General features: G+C 41.9%; 1 protein-coding gene across 2 annotated transcripts in view; it reads right to left on the bottom strand.

Moving 5' to 3' along the window:
- Positions 1-494: 494 nt before the first annotated feature.
- The window catches only part of LOC126424823 (NPC intracellular cholesterol transporter 2 homolog a-like), a 37,691-nt gene continuing 14,326 nt past the window's right edge, over positions 495-23,859 (bottom strand). For both annotated transcript variants that reach the window (XM_050087617.1, XM_050087618.1), the window contains exons 3-4: positions 3,807-3,982; positions 495-906 (exon numbers count right to left, since the gene is read on the bottom strand). In XM_050087617.1, the coding sequence (XP_049943574.1) occupies positions 823-906; positions 3,807-3,982 (260 nt within the window). In that variant the 3' untranslated portion in view covers positions 495-822. The remainder of the gene's footprint in view (positions 907-3,806; positions 3,983-23,859) is intronic.

Below are 23,859 nucleotides of genomic sequence, written 5' to 3'. Positions count from 1 at the left end.
CCTTACAAGTGTATGGCTACTGTTATCAGCTAAGTAAAAACTTTTTTTTTATTTGTACAACACTCTTGAGGGCTGCTTCACTAATGTGTAGAATAAATGATAAACCTCCACACATTAAATCTCATATACAACATGTGTGCTGTATTGTGCTTATGTGGCAACTTCTGCATTTAGAGCCCACTAAAATGAGAGCTGGTAAACCTAAATAGTTGCATCCAAGTACAGAATGTAGCCCGTATCACAGAGAGCAGTTATGTTGCTTGCTCTGGTCAGTTGCATCTTGTGCCAAAGGTTAGTGTAGAGGAAATTTTCTACATTTCAAATGCTATACAATTTTGAGAAACATTACACTTATTCTCATTCACAAGAAAAATAGTTTTCTAAAATGTACACTTTAACATGTGGAATATCAATATTATAAAGTTTGTTTATACATGTACAGACAACAAGAAGTATCATCACTGACACAATAAGAAATTTGATAAATCACAGGCTTTCAGGCTAAAACATTTTATTTCCAAACTATATTAAGAGGAATTATACAAAAAATATATTAATCTGAATAAAATCATTGTATGCCCGATAAAATTCCAGTTTACTCCTTCTGTCACTGGGCAATTGTGGCATTAACTACAGCATGTTCATATGAAAGATTTTAAGGGGGAAAAACAGGTTACCATCATCGTCATCTCAACACATACGTCTGCTTGATGAAGGAGGGTAACTGGAATAATGATGACAGGTGTCCTAAAGAATTTATCTTCCATGTGAGCCTGGGCGAACATCACAGCCAAATTTTAGCCACTGTAACCACACGTAGCCTCACTTAATCCTACTGGGGATCAGGGCACAGCAAATTACTTTGCCATTACTGTCCTCAAGCTGCCATTTCACGTCAACAGACACCTGCAAAAATGATTTCACGAAGTGAACAAACCAGTAATAAGAACATGGTGGTGATGAAGTAGGGCAGCAAAACGCAACATTTATCTGTATTACCGCCCCCCCTCCAAAAAAAGTAAATAAAAATAAAATAAAAAAAACTCTGGGTTTCAAAAATTATCTACATCTATACATCTACATCTATACTCCGCGAGCCACCTTACGGTGTGTGGCGGATTATGTAAATGGTGATAGTGTTAAATAGTGTTAACATGGACATACTATATCAAGATTTGTAATACCCTTTCTCAAATCTTACATGTGTGCTTAAAAACAACAAAGAATAAAATATCTCTTAGAATAAAACATTTCTTAAAATCAATCAATCAATCCATCCATCCATCCATCCATCCATCCATCCATCCCTCCAATTTTAGATAATGTAAACTGTCAGGCCCAAAACTTCATACTCAGTACAAGGGACTTAATGTACAGTAGACAAACATGGGTGGGTTATGTCATAAAGATGTGCCAGTCCCTCTCAAACACACTACAAACAGCATAGGTTAAAAATCAGCAAAATATTTTGAAGTTTTTTCACACTAGTCTCATCAGTTAAAATAGAGGGCAGGCTTTTTCCCCATCTTATAGATTATAAAATACTGTCTATTAATTATTTTTGAGAACATATCTCATGGTGAATATTGGTAGTATTGATGAAACATGTGACCACATTCAAATCACATTACACCATGAAGGCAGGCAGTGAATGGAGCAGATACCATGGATCAACAAAAGTAAGTTGATTTTCGTGGATCCACAATATCTGCTCCATTCCTTGCCACCGCCTGCCATCATGGTGTAATATGCCTGAACATGAACACATTTTGATCAAAACCAGTTACCATTGCCTATAAACATTTTACTGGAGCCAAGACTGATTTTAATTCACTTTTAAAACACTCCATTACATTGTAGTATACAGGGTAAATAAGCAAAGTGAAGGGTCCTACTGCTGGAGTACATAAACCTCTGTTAAATGGCAATGCTCTATTCTGAATGATGATGGTGTTGCTGGTACAAGATTTGACACAGCCGAACAGTTTCTTTTACTGACCACTTCATATGGTCCCCCACCACCAGCCACTCCCAGAGTTGCACAACATTGACCTGACAGCAAGGTAACTAGCCATAGGGGGATTGTTACATAGCAACTTCTGCACTCCCCTTTTGTTGACGTATCTGCACTCAGGTTTCTGCATCTACACGACTACTCTACAACTCACCCTGAAGTGCCTGGCAGAGCGGCTGGTCATAAATGCCCTGTGACCAGCGTAATTCCATTATGGCAGACAACATTAAACATTTTTGAACATCGTCATCTGGCTGACTCATACATGTCATTATTTCAGTTAGGAATGTACAAATGTTTGGCAAAACTGGAGCACAGAACTAATTGCCAAGTCCTGGAAGTAACACATTCTGAAATGCCAAGAGCTACAAGAAATTAAAATCCAGTCAATATATCCAAAATTTGTGGGAATTAACACAGCCTTTGAAAATGACAATTCAGTAGATTTCACTAAACAATACAAGCACATGGGGCAAAATATCAGCCATCTCCTTAAAAGAGTACATTGATCAATTTGAAGCACTGTAGAGATTGCAGACCTGGTACAATGTAATAATGTGACTCTGCACTGCTGACATAAATCATAGCAGTGAAGCAGTATGTATGTATGTATGTATATATGTATGTATGTATGTATGTACCAGCAAGCTGTATGGCACGAGTGCTGTAAGACAGGTCAACATGAAGACGCGACAGAATGAACGTGCGCACCACACCATGAAGGAAGTTGCCCAAATAGTTTGTGTATACCTGCCGACTGTTCAAGGAATGATACACCATTCTCACCCGTGTAAGAACAGTGGCCAAGGAAAGATCCTAACTAACAGGGACTGGAAACGAGTTCACACAGTCTCTATGACAATTAGTTTCAAATTCAACAAGAACGGCTGCTGACAGTGAATCCAAGTCCATCTCAACCAGTTTCCAAGCTAATATTGTGGAGGGAACTGCATGCAATAAACATCTGGAGTCTGGTACCTTGGGAAAATCCATTGTTAAATGCAACCCGAAAAGCTGGACGTCTTCAGTGGGCACACAATACAGAAACTGGACTGTGGCTGGTGGGGGGTGGGGGGTGGGGGGTTGGGGGGGTGGGGGGGGGGGGGGGGGAGGGCACAAGTAGTGTGTCTCTCAATTTACAAATTTCCCTCTTTTCAAATTATTCAATGCATCGCATGCACGGTGGCCCAGTGAGGTTTTCAACCTGTAATATGTTTGGTAAGAGTTTTTCAGGCCAGAGATGGTTCTGTGTAGCTTTGAGGGTGTTTTTCGTACTATCGGCTGGGACGACTCATTCAGGTTACTATGAACAGCTACCAGGATGTTTATTTGAACATCCTCTGTGACCACAAGTTGCCATTCCTTATATAAAATCATGTTGGGCATGCAGTGGACATTCCCATTTTCTGTACAAGGCAGCCATGTTCACAGGGCTGTATGCACACGTTCCTGACAAACACCCTAGCACCCTTTTACACCTCGACTGACCCACTAAACCACCTGATATTAGTCCCTTAGAAAATGCCCGAGATATTTGGAAGAGCAGGTGAAATCTAGTACTCAACGTTCCTGCAGTTCAGTAGTTCTACAGAATCTGATCATCAACGAGCGGTTTGCACTAAGAGATAAAGATAGTCATATAAAAAGGTCATACTAGTAAAAACGTGGAAGGATTGTAAGTGTTCAACACGAAAACATTTGTGTTAACGTGCTTGAATGTATTCCCTTAAGTAACATATGATGCTACTTACAGACAAATTACCACTAATATACACACTATATTGTCACTGACCTGCGGGTATGCCCGCTTAATGGGCAGTTTCTCGAAATAGGTGTAAGTACCTCCCTTATGTAGAGGACAAGTTAAACCACAGTTCTGGCAAGCATCAGGATTTGGTATGTGGAATGGAATAGGGATTCCCCCCAGAATTCCATGCACAATAGCCTTTACATCACTTGTGTCTTCAGCTGTGGAAAAAAATCAGTTACATATCAAGAAACAGTTTACTAAAGTACATGTAATGATGCTCTGAACTTTGATGACAACTATAGTTCAGAAGCTTGACAGTTAACTTTTAAACATTGCTGTGAATTCACATACATACAGAAATTCTAATATCTTTTATTTTTACAGCTTCATTTTTAAGACTAGTCCATAATGAGGAACAAACGGGACACTGTTAATAGCTCTATCACTTCTGCAGAAGCTGACAGAAGCAATTCAATTATTTACATACTAGGGCAAACTTAACTTTTTATTTTCTTAATTTTATTCAACTAAAAAGTGTTACACAAGACAGGAAAACACACACATAACTTATGCAAACACAACATAACATTAAAACTGGCAACAATGAAATAGTAGAATGGAAAAAGAACCACAAACAAGACTACTACTACTACTACTACTACTACTACTACTACTACTACTAGTAGTAGTAGTAGTAGTAGTAGTAGTACAGATTTTATAATCATCTCATATAATCTCACTGTGGATAATCATGAAAATGAATGTATTTGTGCAGTTTGTATTTGCACATATCTTTTTGTAGAAATACAATGTGTTTACAGTCCGGTCGATTTTATCTTGCTTGTAGCCAGCCAGCCAGTCTACAAAAGCAAGCTATAAAACAGCAGTCAAAATTGCTTGAGCTAATAAGCTTTTCAGCGATCATGAGTTCATTAAATGGTGCATTGTTGAGGCATCAGAACTTTTAATGCCACTGGAAGTACAAAAGTTTTCCAAAATTAGTATTTTGTGAAACACAATAATTCACTGCACAGCTTCATGGCAGCAGATGACTACAAACAGTTGATTGACAGTGCCAGCAAGCTCGCTGCGTTCTTGATTGCTTTGGACATGTTGATCAGCATACTGGACATGGCACAACTAGTGATTTATGATTGCGGAGTCAACAGTAGTTTGTACGTGAAGGAAGAACTGCTAGATTTGGTGCCAATGAAAGACATAATTAGAGGGATTGACTTGCTGAAAGCTGTTAGAGAGACAATTGATGCCATTGATCTGAATTTGAATGTGTTGGTCTCAGTTACTAATGATGGAGCAGCAATACGAGGGACACAAACTGGGTTGGTAGCATTGTAGCACAAAAGACTACGACGATCAACAGATGGATTGTATGGAGTTCATTGTTTTATACATCAAAAAGCACTTTGTGCTAAATTTGCACGTATAGAAGATGTCATGAAACTAGTGGTCAGAACAGAAAGCTGTTCAAAGTTTTATCGGTTATTACACAGTCAGTTTCAACAGTTTTTGATGGAACTGCAGAAACAGTATGGAGACGTGATTTACTAAGTCAAGTGACACACATGGAATGATTTTTCGAGTTAAGACTTATGAAGGAAAAAGGAAAGCAGGAACCAATGCTAGAAGATCTGAGATGAAATGCAGATCTTGCATTTTTAACTGACTTGATTACACACTTGAACTCAATCAGTAAGACGCTGAATGGTGACAAGCAATTACCATATGATTTAATGGGAAAGGTGGATGCATTTAAAATGAAAATCACATTGTGGAATGGATGTCTACGGACTGACTGATTAAGAGGGTTTAAGGGACCAAACGATGAGGGCATCAGTCCTGCAATTTCGAAGTTACTCACAGAAGAAAGAGTGTCCGCTAAAAGTGGACAGATCAAGTCAGGGGAGTCAAATTATACAATAATGAAATTAAAACACACACACAGTAAAAGGCACAAAAGGTGAGATCAACCTAAAAACTGGGAAAAAGGGTGGTCTTTCCATGGTTGTCATGGGGTCCTAGACATGCAGAGAGGTCCCTACTACAACCAACCTGCCCCTGCTCCAAGAGAAAAGTAAACCATTACATCTGGAATTAAAAACCACTTTCATGGAGAAAACATCTTTGAATCATCTGCTAATATTAAAATTAATAAATCAGAAAGACTATACTTAGCACAAAGGGCCGAAAGAAGGGGACATTCCACCAATTTGTGGGATACCGTCAGTCTGGCTCCACAACCACATTGTTGGGGTCGATCGTTGTGCAGGAGGAAACAATGGATGAGCCCGATATGACCAATGCATAGATGGCATAAAGCAGTGGTCTCCTTCCGAGAGGAATGGAAGGAAGAGCACCAAACTGCAGTAGACTCCATGGTAGTGCAGAATTTATTAACATGAGCAGTGGCACACAAGATGTCATTCCGCTTTCGGGCAAAGAGAGAGTTGATGTATATCCACATATCTGCAGATAGAATCATGAAAGGAAACGGAGGGGTTAAGTATCTGCTTCTCTAGCCAAACAGCCAGCCAGTTCATTCCCTCAGATGCCCACATGACTTGGGACCCAGAGAAGGACAACAGAACAGGTGGCATGGCCAAGGTCAGACAGAAGGTCATGCATAGCGAAGATCAAAGGGTGATGAGCATCAGTCGATAGCCTGCAGGCTGCTCATTGAGTCTGAACAAATTGAAACACTGCGGACGGAGGCCTGAGAAGCAAAATGGAGGGCCTTGTGAATGGCTAGAAGCTCTGCTGTGAACACATTACATGAACCCAGCAATAAATGGTGTTCTAACCCAGTAGGAGCGTATCCCACCTTATCGATTGTCTTAGAACCATCAGTGTAGATGATGGTGGCACCCTTGAACTTTGCAAGGAAAGCACACACAAGGTGCCAGAAAGCCATAGGGCTGTGAGGGATTTTCAACGGGACTAGTGCGAAAGGCACCAATAGCCATATGCAGCACCCCACAATGGTGAACAAGGTCAAGTAGTTACAAAGTAGAAGGAGCCACTGAGCCATAAACCTGACTACCATAATCTGGTCTGGACAATAGCAGAGGACGGTAAAGATGGAGAAGAGTGGCACGATCTGCAACCCATGATGTGTGGGCCAGGAGATGGAGAGCATTAAGCTTCCGCATGCATGCAGTCTTTAGGTAACTAATGTGGGGCAGCCACGTCAGCTTTTTATTCAAAATAAGGCCCAAGAAATGGGACTGTGCTACAACATCGAGGAGCTGGTCGCCTAAATAAAGTTCTGGATCTGGGTGTACTGTGGGTCGATGACAAAAATGCATATCCTGTGTTTTGGAGGGAGAAAACTGGGAGCAACGGGAGGTGGCCCATGCAGAGGCACCTCGGAGCCAGTGCTCAGCAGATGCTACCGAGAGGGAGCTGCACCATATGCAAAAATCGTCAGTGTACAACACCGGGGTAACCAGAGACCCAACAGAGGTTTCAAGCCCACTGATGACTATGAGGAAGTGTGTGACAGGACAGAATCCTGTGGGATACCATTCCTCTGAATCCGAGGGGCACTGAGTGAAATGCCAACTTGAACCCTGAAGAGCCAGTGAGATAAAAACTCTCATATAAAAATCTGAATGGGGCCACAGAAGCCCCAGTCATGGAGGGTAACTAAAATGTGATGGTGCCAAGCAATGTCGTATGCCTTATGTTGGTCAAAACAGACTGCAACAAGATGCTGGCAGTTAGAGAAAGGCTGTTGGGTGCCCGTTTCCAATCTGAGTAGATGGTTAGTTGGAGATCATCCTCCCCAGAAGCCACTCTGATAGAGGGACAAAAAGTCCCGAGATTCATGTATCCAACATAATCTAAACCATCCACTCTAGCAGTTTATTATGTACATCTGTCAGGTTAATCGAGCAGTAGCTGTCAAGAGACATTTGGTTCTTCCCAGGCTTAAGGACGAGGATAACTATATTGTCTTGCCATTGTGGCGGAAAAGCATCCGTGAGCCAAATGCAGCTGAAGACCCTGAGGAGATGTCGCCTCTGGGGAACGTCCAAGTGTTCCATCATTGGTTGCGGATGGAATCCGGGCCTGGGTCTATATCTCATGAAGAGGTAAGAGCCTGCAAGAATTCCCATTCAGTGAAGGGTTCATTATAGGGCTCAGCATAGTGTGGGCTGAAACAGAGGGGGGGGGGGGGGGGGGGGGGGGTCTGCTTTAACTCTGCATTTCTGCCAGAGAAAGGTAGTAGGACAGGAAGAGGGTGCTGATGCTGTCACAAAGTGTGTCACGAGGTGTTCTGCAAGGACCAATAGATCAGTGCACAGAGCACCTTGGAGGTTAAGACCCTGGACAGTTGACTGTCGTTGGCAACTCAGAAGGCTACGGAGCTTGAACCAAACCTGCAATGAAGAGGCATACGTCACCAGGGAGGAAATACAATGTTCCTTTCTACTCTGCTAAATATGGTACGGAGCCTTAGCATGGAGACGTTTAAGTGAAGAGGTCTATGAAGGGTGTTGTTTAAATCACTGCAGTGTCCGTCAGTGGTCCTGGACATCAACTGGTATATTCTTGGCCAAGAGGGGGACCTGTAGATAGGGGGACAGCAGTGCCAGCAGCATGAAGGATAGGACAAAGAAGACCACCCATTTCCCTAATCTCTCTGGTGTTAAAAAAAGTGTGTACAATTTGTTTTGGTGTTGGAAGAAATACAGGAACAGTTTTCCAAATCTTTTTCAGAACACTGTCAACCTTGCATCTGTTTTTCAGATGTTTTCAAACCAGTTTGTGATATTAGTTGAATGTGCACTTGTCCATCTGCAGCCAAAGGTATATCCTTTTTTAATCAACTTGTGTGTGTGACATTTGCACCAATATCAATTTTATTCTGGCTTCAGCAAAGCAAAAGCAATTACATAATGATGAGAATTTTGTTTTGTTTTTGATTCATTTTGTTAAAAATTGTAGCCACGGCACAATCAGTAGAGAATTTTTTCTTTCACATGTAATTGTGATAATATTAGTCCATCCCTCAGAGCATGCTATAGAGACTATTTGTTTTTGCCTCTTTCTGTATCTCAGTTGAAACACTGTAAGAATTTTATACGGAACAATGTGGCTTGCACAATATTACTGGTGCAATGCAGTTGCAAACTTTTTTTTTTTCCTCTTTTCTTCCAGGTGTATGCTCTTGTGCCAACAGTCAGTAACAGTATAACACTTCTCTTCATGAGACATAGCTTAAGTTTTTCAAATTTTCTTATATAGCAAAACATGGTAGCAAGCTGTTCTGCTGTCTAAGTGGTACATTTACAGTTCACCCACTCAGACAACATAGCAGAATGGTGGCAGAAGTGTGCAAACAGAGTACAGACAGTGATCTGCATGCCAGGGCACCATCTGCATGCGGAGTTTCTGGCTGCTCCTGGTGTAGAAGAGCCATGGCTCAAGTTGAAAGATTAGTTGGCCATGCACTTCACAGCTATGTACTGAGTAGAATAGTTCATGATGGGAGGTATACAGCCATTGTAAAAAATTTCTGAATCAGTGGTAGTGAGCCTGGTCCCTACTGCACATTAGTGGGTTTTACATCTTTCACAGTGGGCAATAGCAGATATAAAAATATTTTCATTAGTATTTCATAAAATTTTGATAAAGCAGTTAGTAGGTCATTATTATTATTATTATTATTATTATTATTATTATTATTATTATTATTATTATTATTATTATTATTATTATTATTATTATCTTTCCTTTCTCAGACCTTAGGTCTGGTTCGGAATGAAAGTGACGCGGACCTTGATCAAGCGTCACTTCCTTTTAACTGTACGGTATATGTTACATTGCGTTTAGGAACTTTCGGGTAATTGAACATGTATCAATAATTACGGATTTCTGAAGTTGTATATATAAGTTTGGATGTAGCTGTATTGCATTGATGTACTGGTGGATATTGCGTGGTATGACTCCTGTAGTTGAAAGTATAAGTGGTATAATGTCAACTTTATCCTGATGCCACATGTCCTTGACTTCCTCAGCCAGTTGGATGTATTTTTCAATTTTTTCTCCTGTTTTCTTCTGTATATTTGCTGTATTGGGTATGGATATTTCAATTAGTTGTGTTAATTTCTTCTTTTTATTGGTGAGTATGATGTCAGGTTTGTTATGTGGCGTTGTTTTATCTGTTATAATGGTTCTGTTCCAGTATAATTTGTATTCATCATTCTCCAGTACATTTTGTGGTGTATACTTGTATGTAGGAACGTGTTGTTTTAAAAGTTTATGTTGTAAGGCAAGCTGTTGATGTATTATTTTTGCGACGTTGTCATGTCTTCTGGGGTATTCTGTATTTGCTAGTATTGTACATCCGCTTGTGATGTGATCTACTGTTTCTATTTGTTGTTTGCAAAGTCTGCATTTATCTGTTGTGGTATTGGGATCTTTAATAATATGCTTGATGTAATATCTGGTGTTTATTGTTTGATCCTGTATTGCAATCATGAATCCTTCTGTCTCACTGTATATATTGCCTCTTCTTAGCCATGTGTTGGATGCGTCTTGATCGATGTGTGGCTGTGTTAGATGATACGGGTGCTTGCCTTGTAGTGTTTTCTTTTTCCAATTTACTTTCTTTGTATCTGTTGATGTTATGTGATCTAAAGGGTTGTAGAGGTGGTTATGAAATTGTAGTGGTGTAGCCGATGTATTTATGTGGGTGATTGTGTATTTTGCTAGTTTCTGCTCGTTCTAGAAAGAATTTTCTGAAATTGTCTACCTGTCCATAATGTAGGTTTTTTATGTCGATAAATCCCCTTCCTCCTTCCTTTCTGCTTAATGTGAATCTTTCTGTTGCTGAATGTATGTGATGTATTCTATATTTGTGGCATTGTGATCGTGTAAGTGTATTGAGTGCTTCTAGGTCTGTGTTACTCCATTTCACTACTCCAAATGAGTAGGTCAATATTGGTATAGCATAGGTATTTATAGCTTTTGTCTTGTTTCTTGCTGTCAATTCTGTTTTCAGTATTTTTGTTAGTCTTTGTCTATATTTTTCTTTTAGCTCTTCCTTAATATTTCTATCATCTATTCCTATTTTTTGTCTGTATCCTAGATATTTATAGGCATCTGTTTTTTCCATCGCTTCTATGCAGTCGCTGTGGTTATCCAATATGTAATCTTCTTGTTTAGTGTGTTTTCCCTTGACTATGCTATTTTTCTTACATTTGTCTGTTCCAAAAGCCATATTTATATCATTGCTAAATACTTCTGTTATCTTTAGTAATTGGTTGAGTTGTTGATTTGTTGCTGCCAGTAGTTTTAGATCATCCATGTATAGCAAATGTGTGATTTTGTGTGGGTATGTTCCAGTAATATTGTAACCATAATTTGTATTATTTAGCATGTTGGATAGTGGGTTCAGAGCAAGGCAGAACCAGAAAGGACTTAATGAATCTCCTTGGTATATTCCACGCTTAATCTGTATTGGCTGTGATGTGATATTATTTGAATTTGTTTGGATATTAAGTGTGGTTTTCCAGTTTTTCATTACTATGTTTAGGAACTGTATCAATTTAGGATCTACTTTATATATTTCCAATATTTGTAGTAACCATGAGTGGGGTACACTATCAAAAGCTTTTTGGTAATCGATGTATGCGTAGTGTAGCGACCTTTGTTTAGTTTTAGCTTGATATGTCACCTCTGCATCTATTATCAGTTGCTCTTTACATCCTCGTGCTCCTTTGCAACAGCCTTTTTGTTCTTCATTTATAATTTTGTTCTGTGTTGTATGTGTCACTAGTTTCTGTTTAATGACTGAAGTTAATATTTTGTATATTGTTGGTAGGCATGTTATGGGGCGATATTTAGCTGGGTTCGCTGTGTGTGCTTGATCTTTAGGTTTCAGATAAGTTATTCCATGTGTAAGTGTATCAGGGAATGTGTATGGGTCTGCAATGTAACTGTTAAATAATTTAGTTAGATGTGAATATGTTGAGGTGAACTTCTTTAACCAGAAATTTGCTATTTTATCATTTCCAGGGGCTTTCCAATTGTGAGTAGAATTAATTGCTTGGGTGACTTCATGTTGCAGAATTGTCACTTCAGGCATTTGTGGTATCATCTTGTATGTGTCTGTTTCTGCTTGTATCCACCGTGCATGCCTGTTATGTTGTACCGGGTTTGACCATATGTTGCTCCAGAAGTGTTCCATGTCTGTTATGTTTGGTGGATTGTTTATTTCAATGTGTGTGTTATCTATTGTCTGGTAAAATTTCTTTTGGTTTGTGTTGAATGTTTGGTTTTGTTTCCTTCTATTTTCACTTTTTTTGTATCTTCTGAGTCGTTTGGCCAATGCTTGTAATTTCTGCTTCTTTTCGTCTAATTGCTCTGTCACTTCTTGTTGTGAGATTTTACCTAACCTTTTTCGTTTTTTTTTCCGAGATTTCATTTCTTATAAATTGTGTTAGCTGTCCGATGTCTTTTCTCAGTTTTTCTATTTTGATCTGTAGCCTGTGTTGCCATGCTGGTTTTGTGGGTTTCTTCTGTGTGTTGGTTGGTTCTGATCTCTGCCTAGTGTGTATATTTAGTGTAGTGAGTGCTCCTATATATACCAGTAGTTGTAACTCTTCCATAGTTGTGTTTTCATTTATTTTGTTGTGTATGATTGTGTTGATAATTTTTATTGTTGTTTCGACTTGTGGGTTATTTGGTGGTCTATGCAAGAATGGTCTAATGTCTGTATTTGTGTCTTTGTATTCTATATATGTTAGCTGAAATTTTTCTTCTATATCTAATATCTGTGTCACATTGTGTTCTATTTGTGCTTGTTCTGTTGGCTGTCTTAAGATTTCGTTTTCCTCTGATTGTTTAATTGGTGCGTGTTGTTCTTTGTTTGTTTGCTCTGGGATGTTTGAGTCCATTACTGTATTTTCTTCTTCTTCTGATTGCACATTATTTTGTTCCAGTATTTGTTGTACTTGTTGTTTGATGTTATCTAATTCTGACTGGGGTATCCTGTTATTTTTTATTATTACACGGATCTGATCAGCTAGTCGTTGTTCTGTTAAAAATTTTAATTCTGGGTACCTGGTAATAAATGTTGTGTATACTTGTGATCTGTATCCAGTTGTGTTGGTTCCTAGGTTTGTTGCTTGGTAATAACAGAACATGAGGTGTCGATTAACTTCATCTGACCATCTCATCCTCTGTCTTTGTTTTCCTTCTAGGGTGGTTGCAGGAAGCATATCCTGCAAAACACCTCTATTTGGATTTAAATCATTTTCCAGTTGGCTAGCAGTGTCGTTACCATTGTGGGCGGGCATAGGGTTCAAGCGTCGTCCCCGACCATGACGGCGCTTGTCCGAGGCTTCATTAGTTCTGTCCTGAACCAACTAATCACACTAAAAGGGGGGTTAGCCCTATTAGTGGTTTGTTCTTTTTGTCGCCTTTTACGACTGGCAGAACATACCGGAGGCCTATTCTTTTGCCGGGCCTCCACGGGGTTTATTATTATTATTATTATTATTATTATTATTATTATTATTATTATAATATGACTTAACTTGCTGTAGCTCCACCACATAAATTTTATAACACTAAAGTTACTTCTCTACATTAAAAATTGTCATTACTGTGGAACCGATGGGCAGTTACACTATTTTTATTACTAACAACACTATTTTTATTACTAACAGAGAAGCGAAAGTGGGTGGTACATAAAAAAGGTTGATTACATGTGTTCTGAAGATGCAGACTACTGAATAGTATGTGCAAAAAGCGTAGGGTTATAGATAGAGTGGTGCAGAATGAAACACGTTTGGCTTTGAAGCCTCCAACAACTGCCACAGCAGAATACTATCTAAAGATTTCTCACAAAACCCAAAGAAATTCTGGACAAAGTCAGTGTCTAGACACTCATCGTAAGACAGGAACTAATTCCTGTTTTCAAACGTTCTTTCACTAAGAGTACTGACCCACTTTACTGGTAATTCCTGCATCACTGAAGTTATGGGTGAAACAAATGATAGTGTCAGTAGTGTTGAGAAACAGCTGCAAACACTGAAATTGAACAAAACTCTAGGACACACAGAAATCCATATCAAATTCTATGCTGAATTTGCAATCCAGTTGTTCCTCTATTAATTATAATACACTGTGGACGCACCTGTCTACAAGAAGGGTAGCAGACGTGACCCACAGAACTATTGTCAATATCCATTTGCTGTAGAGTCTTGAATCATCTGTACGATGAGTAGCAATCTATCCTACAGCTATGTTGTTGAAATTTGAGACTAAACTGAGGGTCTCTTGGTAGGGAGAATGCATGTTATCTTGGATGGAGAGTCCTGAGAGATGTAGATGTAATTTCAGATGTGCACAGGGAAGTGTGTTGGTATCCTTGCTGTTCATGTTGTATGTTAATGATCTTTGCAGACTTGTGGAATTTTTGTAGATGGAGTTATCTGTAATAATGTCCTGCCAGAAAAAAGTTGCACCAATATTCAGTCAAAACTTGATAAGATTTTGAATTGAAGCCAAGGTGGGCAATTCACTTTGAATATTCAGAAGCATAAAATTTTGCAGTTCACAAAACTAAAAATGTAGTGTCCTTTGACTACAATATCAACAGATTAGGACTGGAATCTGCCAACTCATACAAATACCTTTGTCTTTATGCAGATGTGAAATGGTACCATCACATAGGCTCAACTGTAGGTAAAGCTGGTGGCAGACTTTGGCTTATTGGTAGAAAACTAGGTACATGCCATCAGTCTACAGAGAAGTTTACTTACTCATGTAACCCAACCTAGACTACTGCTGAAGTAGTGGGACCCATACCAGTAAGAGGAAGAGGGGATGTTGAACATGTACAAAGAAGAGCAGCATAAATGGTCACAGATATGCAATACCTGCATTTCGACAGATGCCATCCCTTCCACATTAAAAATCCCCCCCCCCCCCCCCCCCCCCACATAAAGCCTGGCCATTTGAGGAAAGCGTATCTGCAGTGACAAGAATTCCCTAACCTCATAAGCTAGAAGTCTCACAAAGGCCTTCACAGTCAGGCATAATCCCCCAGACCTAATCCACAAACAGATTTCCCTTGCCATACCCCCCCCCCCCCCCCCCACACACACACACACACACACACACACACACACACACACACACACACACACACACACACCCAAGTCGTCCTACCACCCCCAAGAATCAGCTACAAAGGAGCACCCCTTTCGTCACACAGTATCACTCCAGAGTGGAACAACTGAACCAGATCCTTTGTCAGGGCTTCCATTAGCTATCCTCATGCCCTGAAATCATGCTACCCATGATCCTTCCCATACCTACTGAAGTAGTGTTCCGTCACACAACTAACCTCCACAACATGCTGGTCAATCCCTGTACCACTCCCAATCCAATCTCTTGCCACAGGGATCATATCCCCACAGAAGACCCAGCTGCAAGATGTGCCCAATGCATCCGCCCACTACTTCTGCCACCCTCTGGATTCCTGCTTTTATTCAATATGACAGTTGCATTCTGCTTATAGCAGCTGGAGAGGGAGAGAGAGAGAGAGAGAGAGAGAGAGAGAGAGAGAGAGAGAGAGAGAGTGTGTGTGTGTGTGTGTGTGTGTGTGTGTGTGTGTGTGTGTGTGTGTGTGTCGGCGCGCGCGCATGTGTCTTTCTGAAGAAGGCTTTGGCCAAAAGCTCAATGTGTAACAGTATTTTCCTTGTCCCTGTCTGCACCTCAACCAGTCAAATTCACACATTTATGGTCCAATTTACTACCCCTGATACCACCAGATGTTGTCACTACTAATTATTTTCATATTAATTAATACACTGAAGTGACTTATTAAAAAGTACATTCATCCCAATATAAATCTGTAAATGGAAAAAATGACTGCCTCAGTGACACATAGCACTTTCAATGAAGTATTAGATGCAAATAGAAATAAATGTATCAACAGCTCATACAATAAAAGAAATATCCAGATGCACTATGCTTTGATACAGAGTCAAAAATATTCAGAGTCCACATATTGGTTTTACCAGAACCAGAACAATAGTGAAAAAACAATGTGTTTCATGTGCAAGTCAAGAAATTTGGTCTCAATAAAAAAGAAACAGAATAATTAAAATGCTGTAAGTGACCAAGCTAAGCAAAGTAACAACAATGCTATTTACCATCCTACTTAAAGCAGACGGCAGTTGCCAGTGTGCGGGCTGGACTGCTCCCATCAGAAATACACAAATGGCAACTGAACTTGCATTGTCGGCTCCTACCGTGTTGTCACTTCCACTGTGTAAAGCATTGTGCCTGCCAATCCTCTAATAGGAAACTTTTACAAATGCAAAAAATTTATCTACGCCTGATGAAAGAAAGAATGAAGCACCCGGAAGGGAAGGATAAAATGAAATGAAACTTCATGGGTTGACGGGATATGTGATGTTACTTCAGTGATTAGGAAATCGATTCAAATTTTTAAATAACTCAGCAGTAAGAGCTCACTTATCAATATGGCGTTGCACTACCGCCCTAGATGCATGCACCAATTTAGTTGGTAAGGCTGCCAAAGCAGATGCCTCCTCTCCAGGGGCAAGTTGGCCTGCAGCTGCTGGCACAGGGACGAGTTGATGTCCGAGCTGGTAACACACGTGTTACGTCTGGGACAGGTCTTGGGACCTCGCCGGCTTGAGCGTACCTTACCATCAAACAGACAGTTCATACACAAGCATGGCATGTGTGGATGAGCTCTGACCTGCTGGAAAATAGCACCATGGCACTGTTTTATTTTTTTAACAGGCAGAAACAAGCAGGGTCACATGCGCCCATTTCAGAAACATAGAACATGAAGACGAAAAAAGGAGTTAAAGATGACTACACGTTAAGCCCAATCGACAGAAGGGATGACAACTAAAAACAGGGATTTGGAGCAAGATAAATAAAATGTGCCATAGAGAAATGGAGGTCCTAACCTAAAGATTAAATGTCATCCGCCATATTGCTACGACATATAAAAAGTAGAACATGGTCGACTGCCCCCGCATTGTTCGCTAAAACTGTCGATAACTCAGATGGCAAACATAAGTGAGACTGTCAGGATATAAAAAAAAAAGGGCAGGAAATGGCCAACCATTAAATGTTGAGGGCAATGAGCACAAAGTGGTGGGGGAGCACCACTTAACAAATGGCGATAGCTAAAAAGACAGTGCCCAATACACAAACTAGTTAAAATGATCTCCTCGCTGTGAGAGCGCCAAGAGGAGGTTGTCCAAGCCGCTGGGAGAGGCTTAATAACCCCAAGATTTTTCCCATGAAGTGAGGACTAGTGGTGATGCCAAAGTGACACCACCTGCTGACAGATAGCAACAGATATCATCGGAGGGAATGTAATAACTAGCAGGCTGAGGTATGAGAACTGCACCCTTGGCAGCAGCATTAGCAGCCTCGTTTCCTGTCAGACTGACGTGGTCAGGAACTCACAAACATCACAGTGGCTCCATCAAGAGTGGGTAAGTGACAGCTTTCCTGGACCTGTTGCGCTAAGGGATGGACAGTGTACGGCATACAGAAGCACTGAAGGGCACAGAGAGACTCAGCAGGTGACAACTGAAAAGCCTGTATCTCCCGATGTACTGAGTGGCCTGATAGAGGGCAAAGAGCTCCGCTGTAAATACTGAACAGTGTTCCGGAAGGCAATATGGAGAAACGTCAGTGCCCATGACCAAGGTACACCCAACACTATGGTCAGCCCGAGAACCATCAGCGTACTCAAAAGCACTATTGCGAAGTTTTGTGTGAAGGTCAAGAGACTTAGGGTGACAGAGCGAGGCTGCAGTACTGCCCTTAGGAAACGAATGAAGGCAAAGGCGAACACAGGCCACCTCATGATGCCAAGGTGCTGAAGGGTTCACACCCACTGGCATAGCGGCATGTCGCATGAAGTTAAACTGCCGCAGAAAAAGTCAAAATCGAACTCCAGGAGGTAACAGAAGAGGGACACACCTGATACTGAAAGTCAAACGAGTCATTGAAGGAGGAGGCATAGGATGGGTGCCCAGGCATGGCAGACGAACAGCATGCTGAGGAGAAACTCACAGCAGTATGGCATAAGTAGTTCGACAGCTTCTGCATACAGACTCTCAACCTGGCTAGGGTAAAAGGCACCAGTGGCCAAACGGATGCCACGATGGTGGATAGTATTGAGATGGCATAAGAGGGATGGACATGCAGATGCATAAACAAAACACCCAAAACATAGTTTCGAACAGACAAGGGACTGGTAGAAACAGAGGAGAGTGGTCCAGTCCGCTCCCCAGGTAGTATTGCAGAGGACAGGTAGGGCAGTGAGGGACTACGTACAGCAGGTGGCCAGGTAAGACAAGTACAACATGTGGGAGGATCAAGAAAGTTTCCTATTGAGCATGAGCCCTAGGAATTTCATAGTTTCAACAAATGGAATTTTCTGGTCATAAGTATCATTAATGTCAATACTAAAATTAAGCCTACAGCCACAGAAAACACAAGGTTCGTCGACAAGTGCAGTAGCAGCAACACTCTTAACTGGTATGCGGTTCTTCTTGTCTCCAGCTGTTGTAGCGAACACGATGTTCTCGATGGTTTTATAAACTGTGTTTAGAAGAGTTTTGTTCTATTAATAGACTTATCGCTTGAACTCGCTGACCTCCCGCAGCCGCGTCTGGCTTACGCAATCGTGGCGGCACGCCAGCGGACTCTCACATCTAGAACACCCAGTGTACACATCCGGGATAACGTTCCGCTGGCACTGTGAAAATATTCTAAGTCCAAGCTACTGCATATAATATATAAGCGAGCGAGAGCCGCGCAGAGGCTCATTTGCGCTGCTGCTGCTGCTGCGCAGGCAACTGCATTGAACACCGCCACGATGCCTTACAGGAGAATGTCGCCGCCGTTCTAAACACACAGTTTATAAAACCATCGAGAACATCGAGTTCGCCACAACATCTGGAAACAAGAAGAACCGCATACCAGTTAAGAGTGTTGCTGCTACTGCACTTGTCGACAGACCTTGTGTTTTCTGCGGTTGTAGACTTAATTTTAGTATTGATCATGGTCATGGTTGGCTCACTGTAGCCATTGTATGTGGAGGTACAGGAGTTCCTAACATACCTGGACTTGAAAGTTTTGGAAGGAAACAACTGTGCTACCACAAATTCATACAACCCATTATGTTAGTGGAAAAGAGTAAACTACTGTTGATACTCTCCTAGTAAAGATGATCGAGAATGCTGAAAACGCCACTCCAGGAGACAAGTGCGTGGAGAACAGCAATAGATGGCAAAACCGTCAACGAAAAGGGAGCCAGAGATGCCCAGCAGGAGACAGGCCATAATACGGTTGATGGCGACAGCAAAGAGCATGATGCTCAGGAGGGGGCCCTGGGGCACACCGTTTTCCTGGATAAAGGTATCCAACAAGGCAGAACCCACACATAGTTTTGAAAACTTGGTCTTTTAAAAATTCCTGAAGAAATCGGGGTATGTGCTCATGTAAGCTCCACATGTAGAGAGTACGGAGGATAGCAGTCCTCCAGCAGGTGGTGTAGGCTTTCTCCAAATCAAAATACACGGCCAGAGTCTGGTATTTCTGCAGATAATCATTCATGCATGGGTTGACAAAGTCACAAGTTGGTCAACTGCGAAATCCACACTGTGCAGTGGTTAGTACATTGAGAGACTCGAGCCACCATACCAGCCGGGCATGAATTATACGTTCCATCACCTTGCAAACACAGCTGGTGAGAGAAATGGGGTGATAACTAAAAGGAATGTGTTTGTCCTTATTGGGCTTAGGTACGGGTGTGGCAGTGGCTTCACATCAGCATCTGATAAACGTGCCCTCTGCCCAGATGCAATTGTACGTATGAAGGAGAAAGTGTTTGCCCTCAAGAGAAAGGTTCTGCAACATCTGAATGTGAACATCGTCCAGCCTTGAGGCGGAGTAAGGGGATGAAGTGAGAGCACGTTATAGGTCCCACATAGTAAAGACGCCACTGTAGCACTCTAAATTCTGAGACGAGAAGGGTATCACCCCAGCCTCCTCCACTCGTTTCCGATTGAGGCAACCCTAATAATACTGGGAGGAGCTCGAAATCTCCGCATAATAGTGGCCCAATTGGAAATAGCAATAGGATCCATTATGACATTATGTGCTACAGCCATGCCAAAAATCGGGCGGATGGGCCTTGGTCCCAGAGAGCCGTCAGAGGTTGGCCCACATAACAGAAAAGGGAGTGCAATTGTTGAAAGGACTACTAAATGAAATCCAGCTAGCTTTTTTCCTATCTCATAGAACGTGACGGCACTGTGCATGAAAATGCTTATAATGAATGGAGCTTGCCATCATAGAATGTTGGTTAAAATCGCAGAGAGAACATCTCTGCACAGGAACTGCACCACGGCATGCTTCAGTCCACCAAGGGTCAGAATACAGAGCAGTAAAGAGGAAGTGTGAGGAATGGAACGTTCTGTGGCCGTAAGGATAATGTTTGAAAGATATTCTACCTGATCATCATGAGTGGATGCTGTTCGTCAAAGGTCGCCAGAGATGAATGAAGATTCCAGATGGCCTTAGAAAGCTGCAATCTGGGTGTGCATGAAGGTGGGGTAGGACTCAGCAAATGGATAGCACATGGGAAATTATCGCTAGAATATGTGTCGGAGAGAATGGACAAATCCAGACGATGAGCAAGCTGGGTAGTGCAGAAGGAGAGGTCCAAATGGAAATATGTGAGTGTGGCGTCTGAAAGGAATGTGGGTGCTTCCATGTTAAGGCAGATTAAGTTAAATGCACTGAGAAGGTCAGCCAAGACTAGAGCCCCAAAGGGGATGGTGTGCACTAAGGCCACCGAGCAGCAGAAATGGGTGAGGGAGTTGCCCAATAAGCTGGAGGAAGTCTGCCCTGGTGACACCAAACGACAGAGGGGTGTAAACGGTACAAAGGGAAAAGGTGAAGTGAGGAAGGAAAATGCGGACAGCAACAGCTTTAAGCCATGTAGTCAGGGAGATGGGTTTGACTATGATCATCATCTCAGAAGAGCAGCACGACTCCCCCACGAGATGGAGTGCCATCCTCGAGCAAAAAGGTTAAAGAGGACCAGAAAGAAATGCAAGAGCTCAAAGCAGTTGTGAGGACGCAATTTTGTTTCCTGGAGGCAGAGGCCAAGTGGACGTGAGGCATCAGAATTCTCCCTCTGTCAGTCGGCAGAGTCCAGGGCAGGAATTGATTGATTTCCTGGAGACTTTCCGGTTGGCAGAGGAAGACTCAGATGTTTGTTGGGCAATTTGACAACCATGGCGCTGAATTTGAAGTTGCATGTCTGTGTGGCCTTTCCTTCATGGAGTGAGATGTAGCAAGAACAGTAATGCAAGTGCCGGATGGCAGAACACAGCGTTTTCAACTTGCGAGCGACCGCGTATGGCACTTTTCCTTCACCCGGATCTCACTGACGGTCTGCTCATCGAGATACACGGACAATATCGGGCGGAGGCTGCACGGTCCCCTTTGCAATTGATACTGCGGGGAGAAGGAGGCAGATGATTGCCCTCATGAGCATCCTTACCACAGGTTACATGTTTGGTCGGGTGTCAACAGGATATTCGAGTGTAGTTGTAACGATAACACTAGCAGCACGTGGGAGTCAGAATGTAGAGACGGACTGTGATAGCTTTATAGCCTTCTTTGATGGAAGCATCACTCTCTCAAAAGTGAGAAAAAGAGTTTCATCACCCGATGGATGGCAGTGACACCGTGATCAGGGAGGTACATTTGGACTTCTGCCTTGGTCAAACCATCGAGCTGCCTAGTGTAAATAACACCACACAAAGAATTCAGTGTTTGATGGGCCTCCATATGAACAGGACATGAGAAGGCCATCATTTGTATCAACACCTTTCTGAATAATATACGGATTTACCGTAGAAAAGAACTGACTGTCTTCCGTACGGAAAACCACGAAGAACCATGTTGCAGCTGGGAGGGTCTTTGAACCATGAGCTTCATTCCGTTATTTAGTAGATGTTAACTGTAAAGGTGATAATTGGCTCCTTGTGAGGAAATCTCCCACGATTGCCCGCATCTCCAATGGCGTGCTCCTTCCAACTGGGGGTACCCCCTCAGAGGGGTGCGCACCCACCTGTTCAAGCCTCAGGGTCATACCTCCCGAACATCTCACAGAGTGTCAAATTGGCAATTTGGGAAGGTAGAGCTAAGGCAATCACCCCCCCTTGGGCCTGGCCCGTACCAGGGGATACGTGCGAACCCTATCTGTCGACTCAGGGCTGGGAATTACTGGTTAGCCAGTCACCTGTTATGGATCAAATGGGTGGGCTGGCCTTCAGGAGTGCACAGGGAGGAAGAAGAAAAAGGGGAACCTCAAACAAAGTGGATGAAGGATAGAAGGGGAATGAAGAAAGAAAAAAAAAAAGGAATGAAGAGCAGTGGAGAGACTGTTCTGATGTCTACTACCAAAAATACAGAAATACACAACATTCCCAAAAACATCCCAGGCATGTTCCTGGCAGGAGGAAAAAGAATATCAAGAGGATAGACATGCAGCACGGAAGGGGAAAGGTGCTGCAGAGCCTGGGGCTTCATGGTAGCCAAGCACGAACATGCCAGAGTGGCGAGCCCCCCTAGGAGGACCACGGCGCTGTGGCACGAGAGTTTACAAATGAGGATACAGGATGCCCGTGACACACAGTTGTGCCATCAGTCTTCCCTCAGTCACTACCAGCTGTGACCTGAAGTTGTATCTGAGGGCTCCCCACACCATGTCAGCAGGAATAACACCACAGCGCCTCTCGAAAACACTGGAAGAATGAGACCTCTCCCCATGTCGCCACCATACTCGCCAATGACAGTCATCCCAGGTAGAGCTGCGATTCGTTGCTGAACACAATGTGACACCATTCATTGGCAATCCGATCACAGCATGGCTCCAAACGTAGCAATTTGTCTTGTGATGTTAATGGCAGTCTACATGTGGGATGGTAATTACCTCATCTGCTGTTGACCAACTGTGTGGGATGACAATGAATGTTGAAGGGTTTCCATTACTTGTTCCCAGATGACGGGCATGGATGTGAAGGGGTTACAATGTGTGTGGTGCACAATAATAAGGCGATCCTCCCATTGAAGTGGTCAGAAGTGGTCAACTGGAAGCTTGATGAGAAGTATGTATGTCTTCACATTCCCCACACAGTCCACCGTCGGTCCACTGTCACCTCCAAATGCCACAAAAAATCTCTATATTGCATGACTACCAGCTGGTCAAATGGATACTCGCAATGAGACCCCCCTTTATATTACATCAGATGCTGATAATGCTGTTGCATATGAATATGAATAATGTCTATGGGCTTCGCAGGGATCAATCAACATCAGATTCTGTTTATGAGTTTATATACCCCACCAGGCCTGGAAGTAACACTTAGCATGAATAACATTAATGGCATAATCTATATCACTTCAGGCAGGGGGGTTACCTTCATAGTTGCTGATGTTATTGAATTTAGCGTATGTTAAAATTCAGGAGTAAGTAAGAAACATGTATTTCTTTGTTTTCTCCCAAAAACTTCCTGCCCAGAGATACAGGCCCCCCAACGATGACACTGTGGACACCATTTTAAAGATGCAAATTTCAGAAACAGTTCTAGATATTTTGTTAGAGTTTTTTTTATTTTTTTTATTTGAAAGATAATAAATTGCTTTGCGATTACATTTGACATATTTGTCAAAGTTCTTTTACAATCACCTTTTGCATTTTTTTTTTTGTAATTTACAGAAAAACTTTTTTTTTTTCCAAAAATGTCAATCCAGAAAACATTTTTCTGTTGTGATGTCTAAAGCTTTCCCAGCGTACTGATTGTTCCATAAAAACACGGGAGAACTGCCGGCAGTTCTCCCGTGTTTTTATGGAACAATTTTTCTGTTGATTAGCACCATATAGTACTACATTCTCTGTAAAGGAAACCTTCTACTTTTAAGCTGGACAGGTTTTTAATTTAATATTTCTTTTTTACTGTCCCCTAGAACGTAGAAC

The sequence above is a fragment of the Schistocerca serialis genome, chromosome 10 (genome assembly GCF_023864345.2).
Source record: "Schistocerca serialis cubense isolate TAMUIC-IGC-003099 chromosome 10, iqSchSeri2.2, whole genome shotgun sequence".
NCBI classification, from domain to species: Eukaryota; Metazoa; Arthropoda; class Insecta; order Orthoptera; family Acrididae; genus Schistocerca; species Schistocerca serialis.
This window is presented reverse-complemented; position numbering and strand designations above follow the sequence as displayed.